This window comes from Oratosquilla oratoria, chromosome 5 (genome assembly GCF_046742065.1).
Source record: "Oratosquilla oratoria isolate Oo_2021 chromosome 5, ASM4674206v1, whole genome shotgun sequence".
Taxonomy (NCBI): domain Eukaryota; kingdom Metazoa; phylum Arthropoda; class Malacostraca; order Stomatopoda; family Squillidae; genus Oratosquilla; species Oratosquilla oratoria.
In genome coordinates, this window is record NC_134781.1 from 36,472,397 (window position 1) to 36,491,379 (window position 18,983).

The 18,983-nt window shown below is 39.2% G+C and overlaps 1 protein-coding gene across 1 annotated transcript; it reads right to left on the reverse strand.

Moving 5' to 3' along the window:
• Positions 1 to 439: 439 nt before the first annotated feature.
• Nop10 (Nop10 ribonucleoprotein) lies at positions 440 to 18,728 on the reverse strand. Its single transcript, XM_076185156.1, has 3 exons — positions 18,564 to 18,728; positions 6,486 to 6,528; positions 440 to 628 (listed from the first exon to the last, which is right to left on the reverse strand). Exons 1-3 carry the CDS (start codon positions 18,615 to 18,617, stop codon positions 531 to 533), a joined length of 195 nt encoding a protein of 64 aa, XP_076041271.1. The 5' UTR covers positions 18,618 to 18,728; the 3' UTR covers positions 440 to 530.
• Positions 18,729 to 18,983: the final 255 nt, after the last annotated feature.

Below are 18,983 nucleotides of genomic sequence, written 5' to 3' on the forward strand. Positions count from 1 at the left end.
AATCACAGATGCTGAGGACGACTAAGTCCACCCTAGAGGAGCTTTACACCTTTCAGATGTTTCATTTTAAGCTGTCAGCAAAGAGAAGTCAGTCAAATTTAGAGTTGTCAAAGTTTAAAGTTTGTCAGAGTACAGTGGTCAAGTTGTGCCTATTAGTCTAGGCTAAGACTGCATCCCTGGGATAACCATACACAAGATCTGTATCTGAAAATCTAAGTTCACTCTCCCACACTCCGTACACTTACACTATTCAAATTAAAAATTAGAAATCAAAGCAAAAACATAGATAAAAATAATATAAAAGGAGATATAGTTATTTTCAATACCACCGCTGATATCAACTAAAAAGACTACACACACTAAACATGTTCGTGAATCCCCTCTGACCAGCTACCAAATCACCAACCACTGATGACTATTTTGAAAATAAAACACTCCATTTATAAACCACTCATTTATTCTCTCCAATAAAATTCATGATGTACAATTACATTATATGACAGTGAGAACATGATAACCCTTACAGATTCTTAGTAATGTATAGGTGCCTGCTGAGTCAGAAGTAATCCAAATCTCTTCTTGATGCTAATTCTTTGACGGGAGTACTTGTCTTCTGGTGAAAAACGTGCTGTAAGGTTGAAAAAATATTAATAATACATTTCTTAGCCTATAGCTATAGCATATAATAAATTCCATCAATAAGGCCAGACTTGTTTTATTCATTGGATTACGGTCACCATGGATCCTTCCCCTTAGGTTATAGGAAAAAAATAAATAAATAAATAAATAAATAAAAATATTACCCCAATACATTTATTTATATAAAGCCTTTAAGAGGTCATGCTGTCGGGTCAGAGGAAAAAAATAAAATAAATAAAATTAAAAAGTAAAATAATAATTTTCTGTTTTGTTTCATTTATACATTCTCACTGGCTAGGCTGATGAGCACACTAGCTAATGTATGTACCAAGCTTTGCATTTCTTATACAAACAGTAGACCTTTGATTGTTGCACCAGCAGTTAAGTGGTAATAAAAAAATGAATTTCACCCCCCCCCCTTTTTTGGCAGGGGTGGGGGGTCCAATGTCAACAGGCCCGTAACCCAATGAATTAAAACAGTCTGGCCTAAAGAAAGGATACCATATAAAGCCATAATATCTAGACTTCTTTGATATATCCCAACCCATTCTGTGATGAATTGATATACTCCACACTACTATCAATCCATAATCTGAATACTGTGCTGCAAATTCTATGAACCTTTATAAGACAGTATAAACTAAAAAATGCTGACTATTAGTCTATTTCTTCTTACACTTCACTTAATACTCTATTTTCTTTCCATTTTTTAATTATTTTCCTTTTTTTGTCTTACCTTTAATATTAAATGCTGGCCAAGATGAGATACGGACTACACTACATTTCACATGCACTACCAATGCAAAAAAAATATATACCAGCAGCATACTATTCAAACATCTATAATATCTCACCAACTATAACACACTAAACATCAAAACAAAAACATATACACACTCAGAAACAACCCTTTCAAGATAGATCACCAAACTCTATATTCTAACAACCCCACAGAAAAATCCCTCCCATACCTGACAAGGGCCATACTGGCAAGCCTGCATTCCAGACACCATCTAGCATTAAAATAGCACCAACACAAAATAGGCCTGGCCACAGATTCAAACTGCTCCAAATGCCACCACCACACAGAGGACACAAAACACCTCATATTACAATGCTCCACACTAATAATTCCCAGACAACAACACATCTTCCCTGAGTGACTTATAGTCCTCCCAGGAGGCTGTTGCCAATTACCTGAAGGCTACAGGTCTTCTGCAAGAGATCAGGGGCAATGAATTGATCAATCTGTATCTATATAACAAGAGCTTTTTCCCCATTATAAGGGAGGAAGCCAAAACAAAGTAACGTACCTACTCCCACCCCTTCCTCCCTCTAATCTTAGTTCCTCCTGGATGACAAACTGTTTAAGATCCAAATTATTTCAAGTCATGCAAAGAGTACTCCGAGGGGGGGACCCTATTGCCATCCCATCGTGTTGGACACATAACTTCCCTTCTGGACATTTAAAGGTGGCCTCTGTAGTGCAGATTCTCAGCCTCTCCTCCATTATGTGCCTAGGGATGGTGGGAAGGGGATATCTGCATGTTCATATACATAGTTAAGAACAACATTAATAGTCCTAAGCACTGGTACACTAGAGAATAAACTAACAGCATCCAGCATTGCTAGAAAGCCATTAGGCTTATTGACCCTTAACCCCTTCCATACGGTGCCGCATACGTAGGCGGCATGAGGAGCAAGTGGATACGCGAGGCTGCCATATCGGCGTCTTGATTATATTTATTGTAGTTGCCCCTGCGTAATGACATACTCTCTAAACTGTCTTCATCACATTTTCTATGGTTATCAAAATTCACGGGTGAAAGAGAGAACGATCGATATAAGCGGTGACTATATTTTATGATGCGAGTATTATTACGACACATCGTACGTCTGGCAGCTGACGCTGCCCACGAGATTTTGAACCGTACTGAAGAGGTTAAGATGTCAATGAACTCATCTGTAGAATTTAAGGAATAAATATTGGGGATATATATTATGCAGAGTTTTTGCCACACTATATGAGGGGCCACATAATGGAAGAGATGCTGAGAACCTGCACTACAGAGGCCCCCTTTAAAGGTCCAGAAGGGAAGTTATATGTCCAACACGGTGGGATAGCAACGGGGTCCACCCTCGAAGTACTCTTTGCTCAAGCCTTCATATCTGCAGTGAGAGAAGCAGTTTTTCAGGATGAAGGCATGAAACCACAACTTTACTGCAGATACACTGATGACATTTTTGTCTGTACGCAGTCAAATTCTTCATCCAGGGAATTTGCCATCAGTGTGTATAGGAAACCCACTAACTCTGAAATTTTTTTAAACTTTAAGAGTGCTCAACCAGTTATAAAAACAGTGTTATTAGAGCTTATGTCCATAGGGCTCTCAAAGTTTGCTCTTCTTGGCAGTCCCTGATATACTGTACAAGCCAAAGGCCCACTCTCTCATGTCATTTAAATTTTTTAATTTTGTAAGTATTGTCCCCCAGCAGTCCACATATCTGTATTTGTAACTATTTGATTTATTCACATATATTTTCTATTCTTGTAAATGTTTTGCAGTGTTTCAATACCAATGTAACTTCAAGTCATATATTTCTGTATGAATGTTATTTATATGTTCCAGAATTTGCTAATGATGTCTCTTTGAAGATGAAACATTGAAAAGTTAAATGTATAACTTTGGTCAACTGGTATTTGCCCACCCCCACATGGCCGAATCCTTGTTAGAAAGCTGGAATATACACAAAAGAAAATCTACAACTACCAAAATGCTGTCGACTTTAGCAATACACATATATATATATATATATATATATATATATATATATATATATATATATATATATACACACACACACACACACACATGACAGTCTAAGTGACAGCAAAGACTGAACTCCAGAAAAAAAATAATAATAATACAATTTTCATAGATCTCAACGAAGGAGTACCTGTGTTGTATTAGTAAGGAAGAAGAAAGCTTGTGGTGTAGTGGGAAGGTGAAGAAAAAGGAGAAGGGGAGGAATTACTGAGGAAAACAGAAGGAAATGAGAAAGGGGACAAACGGGACCCAGAAGTCAAATGGAATGTCAACAAATGATGCACAGACGACAGAGGTGAAGTCGAAGAGATTAGTAAAAATGTAAAAATTAGAAATATAGATAAGAGAAGTGCAATGGAAGGTGAAGATAATTATTTCCATGAATTTAATAAGGGAGGAGATGACAACCTCCCCTGATTAGCAGGTCTAGAGGAAAACTAGCGAAAATGAACAAACAATGGGAGGTTAGGTTCAGTCAACTTACACGGATTACATAGAGTTGATAAATTGGAAGAACTAAAGAGAACCAAAACCTAAATAAAGAAATAGAAGAATTAAAAGGACATTTTATAGAAGTAAAGGATGAGAATGAGGAATTAAAGAATAATAATAAAGAGAATAAAGAGTCCATTGCAAAAGAGGTACAGGGTTGGAGAAAAGTCCAAGAAAAAAATTGAATTTAGAGAGATAGTAGAACAGATGAAAGAACAAACTAAGGACACAGTTATTAAAGTAATGAGAAAATATAGTAAGACTTAGCAGATAAAAAGAAATGTATAATTATATTAGGGATGGAAGAGAAGTATAATCCAAATAGGACTACAAAAATAAAGAAGGAAAAAGTACACAAGATATTAAATGTAGTTCAAGAAGATGAACAAGAAACAGGGAAAGAAATTGAAGAAATTTATAGACTAGGGAAATGCAATATAGATAAGACCAGACCAATTAAGGTTATATTCATGTCACAAATGACAGCAGAGAATATCTTGTCAAAAACAGGGAAACTAGCAAAAGTGATCAGTATAAACAGGTATGGATAAAAAGACATGAATAATGAGGAGAGGAAGAGAAAACAAAAAGAATAGAAGCTAAGGGAAAAAATGAGAACAGAACAGAGTCAAAGAGAAATTCTATTGGAGAATAGTGGATATGAAAGTGAGGAAATGGTTTATAGGAGAGAAAAATGTCAGGGAAACAAAAAACAGGATGGCAGTAACAGAAAATTAAAAATGTCTTACACAAATATAGATGGCTTAACAGGCTTGAATAAATTGAACAATTACCTGAAGGAAAAAGAACCAGACATAATGGGAATTGTAAAGTCCACTACCACCCAACAGTGTAAGACATGGTGCATATAATTATTGGATTAGAAACAAAGGTAAAACAAGAGGGTGGAATTATGTTCCTAACCAAGGATAAGAAATTGCTAAAGAAAATAGGAACTGCAGGAGGAATACAGGGCAAATGACTGGAGTGGATGGACGACTTCTTGCATGAAAAAAAAATTAGAGTGGTGATAAGAGACATTCTAATTGGGATGAAGTGATTAGTGGAGTTCCACAAGGAACAGTTTTGGCCCCAATAATGTTTGCTATATATATTAGTGATATGGATAAAGGAATTGAAAGTTATATGAGCTTCTTTGCAGACAATGCAATATTGCTGCAAAAAGTGAACACTGTAGAAGATTATGAGTTCCTGTAGAGTGATCTCAATAAAGTATGGGAATGGAGTAGGAAGTGGGAGATGAATTCAATATTAAGAAGTGTAGTATAATGGAATTTAGAAGAAGCAAAAAAAGAATAGTGGGATTGTATAAATTGGGAGAGGATGAAATTAAAAAAGTGGAAAAAGAAAAGGACCTAGGGGTCATTATTATGAATCATATGTCCCCTGAGAAACATATAAATAAGATTTTTGGAGAAACTTATAATTAAATAAGAACAATCAAAGTAACATTTACATACCTGGATGAAGAAATGGTGAAGAAAATACTAGTCACTTTGATAAGACCAAGATTGGAGTAAGCAGCGATGACGTGGTCAACAAGTACAAAAAATTGTATAACAAAACTTGAAAGAATACAAAGAACAATTACGAAATTGGCACCAACGCTCTCAGAACTATCATATGAGGAGAGACTGGCAAAACTTGAGCAACAAACATTAGAGCAAAGAGAAAGAGAAGACTTGATAACTATAGAATCATGAAAGGCATAGAAATTATTGATAGAGAGGATCTAATAAAATGGCATAGTAGAGATACAAGAGGACATGGAAAGAAAATCAAGAAAGACAATTATAGAAGAGACCAGAAAAAAAGCAGCTTTCCCCACAGGATAATAGATATTTGGAACAAGTTAGATGAAAATGTGATGTGTGCAGAAATGATACACGAATTTAAAAACAGTCTAGATAAAACAAGACGAAGACGGGACACCACAAGCATAGTTCCCCTTCCCGTATAATACAACTAGGTAAATACATATAATAAAATGCACAAAGTGTACTCTTACCAAATTTGACAATATTAGTCCTGCAAGCTCCTTTTGGTCTTTTTTTCCCCATAAGTATTCTTGCTCTTTCACACAACTCTCACATTAATTTTAATTTCTACTAGAATTGTTTTGTATTCCTATGCCCCCTATCCCAAAACACACTACATAAGTGATTTTCCATATCAGAAAACTAAACTACCTATTGCATGAATTATGTATAAAAAACTACCCTCTCCATCTCACATCAGAAGTGCCATGAAAAAATATGAAATACAAATAACAAACAATAACATCTAAACTGAATACTAACACACTAAGGAGTACAGGTTTCTTTTCAGATGCCATCAAACAATCTAGGATACATTGAAGATGACAGTCCTCAAATAGTCTAGCTTACTGAGGAAAGCTTTCTTTAATCAAGACAAAATCATTAGACTAACTCTAGGTGATGACACTAGGTTAATATACATGGTACCTTCAATATCTTTTCTTTAAATAAAATACAGCTCACTTGCCTGGATGAGCAGAAAATGTTGGATTCCCCTTCTCATCAGTTTTCTGTGGGAAAAAAAAAAATATATATATATACATATTTATATATATTTTGGAAGTAGGCCATTAATAATGCATGCATTTTGTGAATAGGAGGTAAAGGGAACACGGGCTGAGAGAAATACTTTTATTCCTGACTCTCAGCCCGTGTTCCCTTTACCTCCTATTCACATTCGTCACAATGTATACACAAATGCATGCATTGTTAAAGTCAACAGCTGTAGCATTATTCTGTTTATAGAATTTCTTTTCTATGTTACACACCAATTGCAGTCGTCTGGATGCAGATTTCTTATTAGAGTACTGAAGTCCAATGTATTTTCCTCTAGACGTCTTTCGGACTTAACTGGCCATCTTCAGGTGTTGACTAGTCAAATTGTTGACAAAGAATGACTCCGTTTGGCCGTATGTTGGTATATATCGGCGGAGAGCTGAAACCTCCGCCCGCCAATCAGCGCGCAGGATGAGTTCTCCGTCTTCTGGTTGGTAATGACATTTCAGGCTGCTGCTGGATATTGATAGCGGGTTTTTTATTGTAAATTAGCACCGCTTCTGTCACCTTTAGTCTTCTGGTGTCATTATTTCTTTCAATGATGGTGGTGGTGCCTTCCATATGGTGCCTCTTAAGTGTGAGTCCATGATTGTACAGGTAGTGTCTTCTTATGGCGCCGTCCTGCAGATGTGCTGAAATCCTCTTTGACAGTGGTGACGCCAATGTACCAAGAATTTAGGCGACTGCAGTCACCACTGGAACATGTGTGTTGGTACACAACATTCACCTCTTGCATTTCACTTGTCTTAGGGAGGCAGCTGTTCTTTACAACTATGTTGGATGTCCTTCTTGTCTTATAGTAAATGACGAGGTCAATTTTTGAAGCCGGGTCAGTGGGTGTGACGTTCTTATGATATTTTTGAGGGCTTTCTTGTCATCCTTGTAGGCTGAGGACATGGTACCACTATAGAAGAGGTGTATGTTTTGTGTGACTGGTTGTTGTTCTTGTTGGTGCATAAAGATGGCCAGTCGATACCGTATGGAAGGCACCACCACCATCATTGAAAGAAAAATGACACCAGAAGACTAAAGATGACATAAGCGGTGCTAATTTACAATAAAAAAATAAAAAAACGCTATCAATATCCAGCAGTAGCCTGAATCGTCGTTACCAACCAGAAAACAGAGAACTCATCCCGCGCGCTGATTGGTAGGCGGATGTTTCAGCTCGACACTCTCCGCCGATATATACCAACATACAGCCAAACCAAGTCATTCTCTGTCAACAATTTGACCAGTCAACACCTTCTGAAGATGGCCAGTTAAGGCCGAAAGACATCTAGAGGAAAATACCATGGACTTTAGTACTCTAAGAAATCTGCATCCAGACAACCACACATTGGTGCATAACATAAAAAAGAAATTCTATAAACAGAATAATGCTATCACAGCTGTGGACTTAACAATGCATGCATATATATATATATATATATATATATATATATATATACATATATATATATATATATGTCTATATATATATATATATATATATACAGGTAAACGTCGACTTCGATTGGAATTGTTTCGATAGATCCATCGTATCGATTCATCGTAAGTCGATCCCCAATTTGTGTTCACTAACACCCGTGGACTGAATAAGACATAGCTGTAATTAATAATACCAGAATAAACATAGCCTATTAATATACAACAGTATAATATCCTTTTTACAACCATAACGGAACTTAAATCTCGCGGGCAATGGCAGCCCAATGCCAGCCGACATGACGTAATATATAAAAATATAGTCAAATCGATCGTTCTCTTTCACCCGCGAATTTTGAAAACCACAGAAAATGGGATTCAGGCACATTTGAGAGAATGTAAAAACACAGGGGCGACTAAATATAATCAAGACGCCGATATGGCAGCGTTGCAAATCCACTTGTGTGCGGCACATGGAAGGGTTAAATTTATAAATATCGTCGTCATATCGTCGAGTCGTCGTAACAATTCGAACAATAAAAATCGTAAGTCGACGTTTACCTATATATATATATATATATATATACATATATATATTTGTAGAAATACTGTGGAAAACAATTATTTTTTACAATGTCTTATTGTTCAAGTTCCTTCATGAATGCAAAAACAGGTATCTATGTGGTGATCTTGTGAGCTAGACAACATACTACAAGAGTCATCTCCCTGCCATCATTTACCCACACTTACTTCTGTCAGGAGGTGCAGACAAGTCAATGATACACAATTTTCAGACATGTCCCAAGATCTTTATCAATTTCAATAGTATTTCCTCAACTTTTCCATATTGATGAACTGAGAACTGGCATCTGCTCCCCTCATACTACTACTTAAAGCCAAACTGAGAACTGGCATCTGCTCCCCTCATACTACTACTTAAAGCCAGTGACACTTAAACAGTCTCACACTAATATAATACAGGCAACAGTCCTCCCTGAGAATTCTATGAAGGCCCAATGGCCATTGCTAGCCATTGTAGGGCTACAGGTTTCCAATCAGTGAAACTTGAGGCAAAATTTTTCAAGCTTGTTCATTTTTCCCAATTAGCTTGTGCACAACATAGTTAAGATTAACTATAGTACTTTCCAAACTTTTACTGTGTTGAAAAAAAAAACAGTAAAAAATAAAATTATGATAAATAATTCAGTTATAAATGCCCTCATTTCATTTCTATTCAGTAAATATTGATGATAAAGCACAACCACTGCCCCATACCTACCATGCAGCATCAAGGTTGGTCCTTAAATTAAGCCCAGGAACTCTCAATCCTATTTACAACTTCGTATTAACATATCTCCACCTCTTCTATTTCCGTTTTTTCATACAAGGTGGTCAGTACTGAGGTACCTGCTCTTTCATATGTTCCCCTTCTAGCTGGAGACAAAAACCAACCCAGGCCCATATATGTCTTAAAGGCACAATACCTACAAATTATTCACATCCATGAAGTGTAACACATGCTACATATGGGTTCACCAATAGTGCACCACACAACAGAAACCAGTACACAAAGAGTTGGAGCTGCAGCCACATATTAATACATACCCAAAAACACTCCAGCACCAAAACCCTTTAAATGTATTACAAATAAACATAAACAGTATCACAAACAACATACCCATAACATTGATACAGAAAACTAAATTAACACCACAATACACATGACCCACATACAATGAATATGCAACATACAACACAAATTGGATATTGAAAGTGTATTGATGAACTAACGGACAAATAATACAAGATAATAGATTTCTCACTCAAAGAAGGAAAGAACAGCAAGATTGTAATTTTTGCAAACATTGTACCAATATATGAAAGAGGAAACAAAGAAAATCCTACAAACTTCAGACCAGTCAAGGGGACAAAGCCCAAAGCCCCAGAAAAAGATCAGGCTGAAACTAATAGAAACACAAGCACTACACAGACTACAGAGATAGTTAAACCCAAAGGGGTTTGCAAATTCTACAAGAGAAACACTTGCAAACACGGAAGGGAGAAGGATGTACGTACAGCCACCCCAAGGTGTGTCAAAGGCTCTTGACACACTGACTAGACAATAAGCTAGGATGTACACTTGGTAGGAAGTGCAAGGATTACCACCCAATCATCTGTCGAAATGCCATCAGGTCCCACACTTGTACCAACGAAAGCTGTAGATTCCCACATCCTAAAGGAACGAAGCGTAAAACAGGGCCCACTAAACAAATACAGTATACAACACAAAACAGGGCGACACACCAAAGCAAAAAAAGGAGGGAAATGTAAATCACCTCAGACAGGATACCCCTGCAAATCAGACCACACCCAAAGTTCCAGATCAAAACAATTTTTTAGAGGCAGTCCAAAGACTTATAGAAATGGAAAAACAACAGCAGAAAACCATGAGCCACATAATGGACAGACTGGACAGACTGGGGGAAAGAGACAGGGTGTGCAGCAGAATGTGTCATTAGCCTCCTTTTTCTACGCAAACATCCAGGGTCTCTATCCAAAGTAAAATCAGGCTAAAGTCCCAATGCTAAAGGAGATAGCTCATCAAAGAGACCTGATGTTTCTAGCATTAACGGAAACCCATTTGACTAGAGAACACCTAGATGCAGAGATTACCATCGATGGCTACACCATATACAGGGCAGACAGAAAAAACAGAAGCCACAGAGGAGTCATAATATATACACAAAATGATCTAGCAGCATGTATCGAAGATGTAGAATCTCTCTCAAACGGGACAGTAGAACTCCTGAAGATCTACATAAAAAATCTCGACATGCTAGTAATGACAGTATATAGACCACCAAATACAACCCCGGACCAGTTCGAAGAAATACTTGCAAGGATGAGGGGGGTTTTGGATACCCTGCCAAAAAGCACAACAGAAGTAGTGATCCTTGGGGACTTTAACCTCACACACATAAACTGGCCAAATATGAAAATTCTCGGTGGCACACTAGAGGAGAAGCAACAATCCCTAGCCCTGAAAAATATAATAGACAAATACTTCCTCCTCCAAGAAATCAGAGAGCCTACCAGAGGAAAAAACATACTAGACCTAATGTTGACAAATAGCAACAACTTAATCTTTTCTTGTGAAATAAGAGACACTATTCTTGTCAGCGCGGACGTTTCGTCCACCGCTGACCACGTGATTCAACCCGTGATGTAGCTTGGAGCTGGTCGGCGCGGTCGGCACCTGACCCAGGCGTGAGGTCATGCTTACCCTTCCAGGCCTGCCAACTGACCCAAATATACGGGGTCACTACTGCTGTGCACATGCGCAGATCGCCACCACCCACTCTCCCTCACCCTCCCGGATGTGCAAGAGGGAAGGACATGGAGATGAAGAGGACACTGAACGGCCACTCGCCGTTGAGGGTGGACCCCCCCCCCTCTCCTCCCAGTTCCACGGAGGGAGGGCACCAGGACGCAGGAGATCACGAGGAGATAGAGTCGTAGGACACTTTACGGCCGCTAGCCGTTAAGGGCGGACACCCCCCCTCCCCTCCCAGTTCTACAGAGGGAGGGCACCGCCTGAAGGAGATCACGAGAAGGAGATCGTCCGGAGGAATCGACGCTCGAGGAGAATCCATCCTCGCGCCTGCAGAGCCGAGGAGTGGTTTGTGTATCCATTTTGTTCTTATATTGCATAATTAGCAGGTAGTAGAGCTATATCACACTGGTGATATTTCTATTTTATATATGTTCAGATAGCTTAGTGTGCTTTGTGTTGATCCACAATAAAAACACGTGTTAGTGTTACCTTGGAGTTTCTTTTCTCTCACGCCCAATTCTCAATAATACCGAGTGCATATACAAATAAATTTGTACCCCCGACACTGGCGCGTCGAACAGGGACTCGGTTGAGAAAGCGAGATAGAAACACAAGGTGCTGGTCACCACAGCTGTTGGATCCAACCCGAGCAGTCAGTAGAGTAGGCCGTAGCTAGCTGTGTACAGGTCAGGCGCGACACAGGTCGCCCGTAGAGCAGTCAGTGTGTCGAGTTTTGCAAGGTAGGGTGAATTGACCCTCAGTTCGAGTCCCGCAGAGCCGAGAAAGGAATTCCGGCCGTGGATCAGGTTAGCGGAACCAGAGAAGTTCCAGATAGGAGTGTTTAGTTCCAGCCTAGTGAAGCTGTAGAGAGAGCTAGTTTTTTTCTAGCTAGAGAGAAGATAGGAGAGTGCCTAGTTTTCCAGCCTAGTGAAGCTGTAGGAGTGTAGTTCAGCTAGCGTGAGCTGTAGGCTGTAGAGTGTCTAGTTTCAGCTAGCGTGAGCCGTAGGCAGTCAGAGGTGTAGGAGTGTTTAGTTCCAGCCTAGTGAAGCTGTAGAGAGAGCGATTAATTTTCCAGCTAGTGAAGCTGTAGGAGAGTATCTAGTGCTTCAGTTAGAGTGAGCTAGTTTTTTTTCTAGCTAGAGAGAAGATAGGAGAGGGAGTTTGCCAGCCTAGTGAACCCGTAGAGAGCGTTTAGTTTTAGCTAGCGTGAGCCGTAGGCAGTCAGAGGTGTAGGAGTGTTTAGTCCCAGCCTAGTGAAGCTGTAGAGTGTGTTTAGTTTCAGCTAGCGTGAGCCGTAGGCAGTCAGAGGTGTAGGAGTGTTTAGTTCCAGCCATTCAGAGCTACAGAGAGTGTCTAGTTTCCCCTAGCGTGAGCTATAGCCAGTCTTGTTGTCTAAACTTAGCGAGGAATTTTTGTGAATGAATACTGCTGTATCTTGTCCCAAGATCCGGAGGAAGGAGACATTGTTTTTTTATCCATACAGTACACGTGTACATTCACACACACACAGACATTCGACACTTGTATGTCATGCCGTTTGGCCAGAGAAGCCATAGCAGTTCGATCTTGCGAAGGAGTTTTCCCTCAATGAAAAAGAAACATCCTGAGGTTTTTCACTCATACCGCAAGATCAAGGTAGCAAGGCTAAATAGGCACACTTTTCAACTCGCGACGCCTTCACGAGTTTTTCCGTCATTGGAAGAATGTCAGCGCGGACGTTTCGTCCACCGCTGACCACGTGATTCAACCCGTGATGGAGCTTGGAGCTGGTCGGCGCCTGACCCAGGCGTGAGGTCATGTTTACCCTTCCAGGCCTGCCAACTGACCCAAATATACGGGGTCACTACTGCTGTGCACATGCGCAGATCGCCACCACCCACTCTCCCTCACCCTCCCGGATGTGCAAGAGGGAAGGACATGGAGATGAAGAGGACACTGAACGGCCGCTCGCCGTTGAGGGCGGACCACCCCCCTCCCCTCCCAGTTCCACGGAGGGAGAGCACCAGGACGCAGGAGATCACGAGGAGATAGTCGTAGGACACTTTACAGCCGCTCGCCGTTAAGGGCGGACACCCCCCCCCTCCCCTACCAGTTCTACAGAGGGAGGGCACCGCCTGAAGGAGATCACGAGAAGGAGATCGTCCGGAGGAATCGACGCTCAAGGAGAATCCATCCTCGCGCCTGCAGAGCCGAGGAGTGGTTTGTGTATCCATTTTGTTCTTATATTGCATAATTAGCAGGTAGTAGAGCTATATCACACTGGTGATATTTCTATTTTATATATGTTCAGATAGCTTAGTGTGCTTTGTGTTGATCCACAATAAAAACACGTGTTAGTGTTACCTTGGAGTTTCTTTTCTATCACGCCCAATTCTCAATAATACCAAGAGCATATACAAATAAATTTGTACCCCCCTGACAATTCTGTTGGACCACAAATATATATTAGTACAAACAACGTGTGTCGACAAGCAAAAGGACCACGAGAGGAGAGTTGCACAAGAGGAACACCTTGGAAGCCTAAATTTCTACAATAAGAATATAAACTGGGACCAAATAAGAGCAGAGATAAAAGCCATAAATTGGGAGGCTCATCTACAAAAGGAAAATGTGGATGATATTCTCAGGGAAATAGTTGGAAGATGTCAGGAAATCTGCTCCAAACATATACCAAAGAAAACAAGAAACAAGAAAAGAAGTATCATCCCTAGGGACTGCAAAATCCTCATGAGAAAGAGACATTCATGCAGCATCAGGTTATGCAAAACACACTATCTACCAGCCCAGGAGAAAATTAAATCCCACATAGAAGAGATTGAGAAAAAGTTTAAGCTATCTCATGAAGAGGAACACCGGAGGGAAGAGCTAGAAGCGGTACTCCGGATAAAGGAGAACCCAAAATACTTTTTCTCATACGCCAAAAAGAAATTAAAGAACAGATCAGTAGTTGGGCCTCTTTACAATCTGAATGGTGAACTGACTGGAGAACCCAAGCAAATGGCAAATATACTTAAGTCACAGTATGAGAGTGTCTTCAGCGACCCAAAGAAAGAGAAGATGGTTGAAGAGACAAAATCATTCTTTATAGACTCTCCAAACAGCCCCCAAATACTCTCATCAATCAAGATCAGTGAACAGGACATAATAGAGGTAATCAAAGCTATTCCACCTGATGCGGCAGCGGGACCGGATGGTTTCCACGCACTGCTACTAAGAAGCTGTGGACAGGAACTAGCAAAACCACTTCGGATGCTTTGGGACTTATCAATAAAATCTGGTACAGTACCTAAAATGCTGAAGACTTCCATCATCACCCCCATACATAAGGGAGGTAGTAGAGGCCAGGCAAGTAAATATAGACCAGTAGCCTTAACTTCTCACCTTGTGAAATTATGTGAGAGAATCATAAGGAAGAGGATGGTGGATTTCCTGGAAACAAAGGAAGCTTTCAATGATGGACAGCACGGTTTTAGACAGGGTCGATCGTGTCTGTCCCAGTTACTCCAACAACATGAGAGGATCCTTGAAAGCACACAAGACAGCTGCAATGCTGACGTGATCTACCTTGACTTCGCCAAGGCTTTTGACAAGGTAGATCATGGCATACTCCTGCACAAGCTTCAAGACCACAGAATAATGGGCTCACTTGGAAGATGGTTGCACAGCTTTATAACAAGTAGAACACAACAGGTATCTGTCCAAGGTGAACTTTCCAACCCCAGTAGGGTAAAAAGTGGTGTATCACAAGGATCAGTGCTAGGGCCACTCCTATTCATTATACATGTAGGAGATATTGATAAGAAACTGAAGTATACTGAAGCATCCTCTTTTGCCGATGACACCAGGCTGAAACGGCAGATAGCACACCCAAAAGATGTAGCAAATACTCAGAAGGACCTAAACGAAATACAAATTTGGGCATCATCAAACAACATGGCATTGAATGGTGAGAAATTTGAACTTGTACGCTATGGGAGAAATGAAGACCTCAAAAACTCCACAAGCTATAAGTATAACAGCCAACTCATCAAAGAAAAAGAGCATGTCAAAGACCTGGAAGTATACATGAGCGATGATGCAACATTCTCACACCACATCAACAAAGTAATAGATGCAGGAAAAAACTTGAGTGGGTGGGTGCTCAGAACTTTCAACTCCAGAGAAGGGCAGTGCCTGAAAACCCTATGGAAGTGTCTGGTTGTCCCAAGGCTTGAGTACTGCTGCCAGCTATGGTCTCCGTATGAAGTACAAGAAATAGCCAACCTAGAAGCTATCCAGCGTTCCTTCACTGCAAAAATTCAGGGAGTACAGCACCTAAACTATTGGGAAAGACTAAACCAGTTAAAACTGTACTCTCTGCAGAGGAGAAGGGAATGTTATATAATTATTTATGTGTGGAAAACCCTAGAGGGCAGAGTGCCAAATGTGGGGATAGTGTCAAACTATCATCCTAGAAAAGGAAGACTTTGGTCTTTGCTTCATAAAGGGTACTGTAGGCTCCATACAAAGAGTGGACACTAAAGCACAACTCCTTCACTCACAATGGACCCCGTTTGTTCAACTGCCTCCCCAGAGATCTCCGGGACCAGACAGACACTAGCCCGGAGACCTTCAAGAGAAAGCTGGACAAATGGCTGGATGGGTTACCAGACCATCCACTGATACCAGGCTACCCCTACAGCCACCACAATACCCTGCCAGAAGCAATACAGAACCAAGGACAACTTGGAACATGCAGAAGCCGACTTCAGACATGTCATTAACAGACAAAATTACCGAAAGTAAGCATATGTTCCGGAAAATAAAAACCAATTTCCGACCTGTTTGGCAATGCGCGTTACTCGATTTACAAAAAAAAATCCCATAAATCCAAGATCATTGGGGAGGAGATGTAAGCATTAGTTGAAATATTACTTACTTGAAAATTATGCATTTGTGACGGAAATGATGGACACCATCAATCAAGACACAACATGTCAGCAGAAGCACATAAGCCACATCAGAAATATGTTGGTAGGGTGAAACTAAAAGTGAGAAATTTAGCGATACATTGGTAACGCTGCTCAATAATAACAAAGCGAGAAATTTAGCGATTCGTTGATAACGCCACTCAATAATAACAATGGCGCCCGGGCTCAAAGGTGAAATTTATGTATTTTCATATATTTTTGATGTATTCATGTTGATTTTATACCTGTTTTGCAATGGCATTACTCGATTTATTAGTGCTCCCCACTCAAAAACCCCTATTAAATATTTGAAAAGTACGCATTTGCAACGGAAATGATGTTCACCATCGTTCATATCACAACATTTCTCTCCAGAAACACATAAGCCACATATCAAAATCGTTGGTTGGGTGAAACTATAAATTGTCCATATTCACTTCCTGGTGCTCAAACTAATGTGTAATTGCCCACACTCAGTGTGGGCAACTTGTAAGTGCAACTTGGTAAGTTGCACAGATAACATACGGGTTAGGGTAGGTAGGTCAAACACCACCAGAGGCGCCATCATCGATGACGAGCACAATAGCGCGTCATTTTATGCGCACGCCATTCAAACAGCCAAATTTACATACCGCGGGAAATTTAATTAATAAAAATGTTGTGCGAGTGTATTTACTACGATCGTAGTAAATTTCAAACATTCACATCATCAGTTACATGTCGGTCAATAAAAACATAAGATAAACATGGCAGCCTGCATTCAGCAGCAGATCGAAAATTGGTATATGTTTCAACGTAAAAAATGAGCTAACAAATTTATGGTGCGGGCAACTGATCATAATGAACCAAAACCACTAGTATCGCGGATTATTCTAATACTAAAACAAAGGCAGCGTGTTACGGTAGAGCTGAGAAATTGGTGGTTTTAATTAGTTTTATTTTTCTATCGGGTCGGATTATCGGATAACAACATCAACATCCATCCCGCCATCTTATCTATCACTGGTGGTATGGATCAAACTTCACTCTATTAAGTTTCTTACTATTATGTTATTAGCGTAAGACTTATAGTTGAATTATTTGAACTATTTCCTTTAAAATGTATGATTTTCATGTAATTTGATCAAAGAGAAGTTACGTTTTTATCCTCCGTAATATTACGGACCACAGCTACGATTCGTCATGCCCACTATCTATGATCGCTGGTGGTATGGATCAAATTACACTATTAAGTTTGTTACTACTGTATTATTAGTGTAATAGCTTGCATATAGTTGAATTATTCAAACTATTTTCTTTAAAATGTGTGATTTTCATGTAATTTGACGGTATTCGTAGCTGTGGTGGGTAATTTTGCAGAGGATAAAAACATAATTCTATGATCAAATTACATGGAAATCACACATCTTAAAGAAAATAGGTCAAATAATGCAACCATATGCTAAATTTTTATATAAAATTGTGCCTGTCAGTAAAAACCGTCATTGTTTTAATTTGTTTACGTTTGATCTGCGATTAGTCAGACCGCACGTTTCGGCCCGATTTCCTCAGACAAAATAGGCCCGATTTAATTCCATTCAAAATGCAATATCTCGAGAACTAGGACAGCTAGATGGATTATTCAAATTGCATTATACTCATAGCGACTTTTTGCATCCCATGAGAACTACTTCAGCTCAAATATCATGAATTCCATTTTCATGTTGACCTAGCTAACCTAGCTATTTAGGGGACCAGAACAGTCATGAGTAATAACAGTCAGTACACGTATTACACAAACATTATTATCGATTTGCTAATACCTGTACTACTAAAATGTTTGTATCACATAGGATTGAGACCAAAATTCGAGCATCAACATATTAAAGAAACACTGCATATATTAATCACAAATTAATTACAACAATTACCTACACTTTAGGACAGTGTTACTTTGAGTACAATAAGTCAAATGAGGACCACAATTATACAATTATAACAATATAAACAAGCTCACAAGCTTTTTTGTTATCCTTGGCAGATGTAATTGTAATTTCAAACTTTTTTTTCTTTATCTGTATTTGATTTATTATCAAATAAACCAAATAAACATTATTATTATTACCACAAATATCTACTATTACCACAAATATCTACAACACAAAATTGGATATCTTCAGTGAATAATCAGTAGACAGTAGGACTAGCCTACTAGGAGCCTCACTGACGTCCTCTAATTTTATATTATTTTGTGTCCTCTTATAAGTAATTACTCATGAAAACATTAAACTGCACTAACCTTTAGAGTATATACTCTGTTATTGTTGCTATCGAGATAGTACATCAAATACATAATTGCAGACAAGCGAAATGGCAATCGCACGTGCTTTCGGTCGTTTGTTTACACCACATTCAGCTTTCTAACCTGTCCCGGTCTGCTGACCAGGGTTGCCAGATTCTACACAACATTATTGTACAGGAAGTCAAGGACCTCAAAATTATTGTTTTCATGACAAAATTATGGTGCTGTTATTAAAGAAATATCGTACAAATTCTCGTACATTTTCAGATCTATCCTTTGAGATAAATAAAATGTACACTTTATGCATCATTTCTAAATGTTATCAATATTGAGAAATTCAAATAAATGATCTTTCACAAATTAGTGTTTCATTAGAAATAATAAAATAATGACATTTTAACCCCTACCATACCTCAA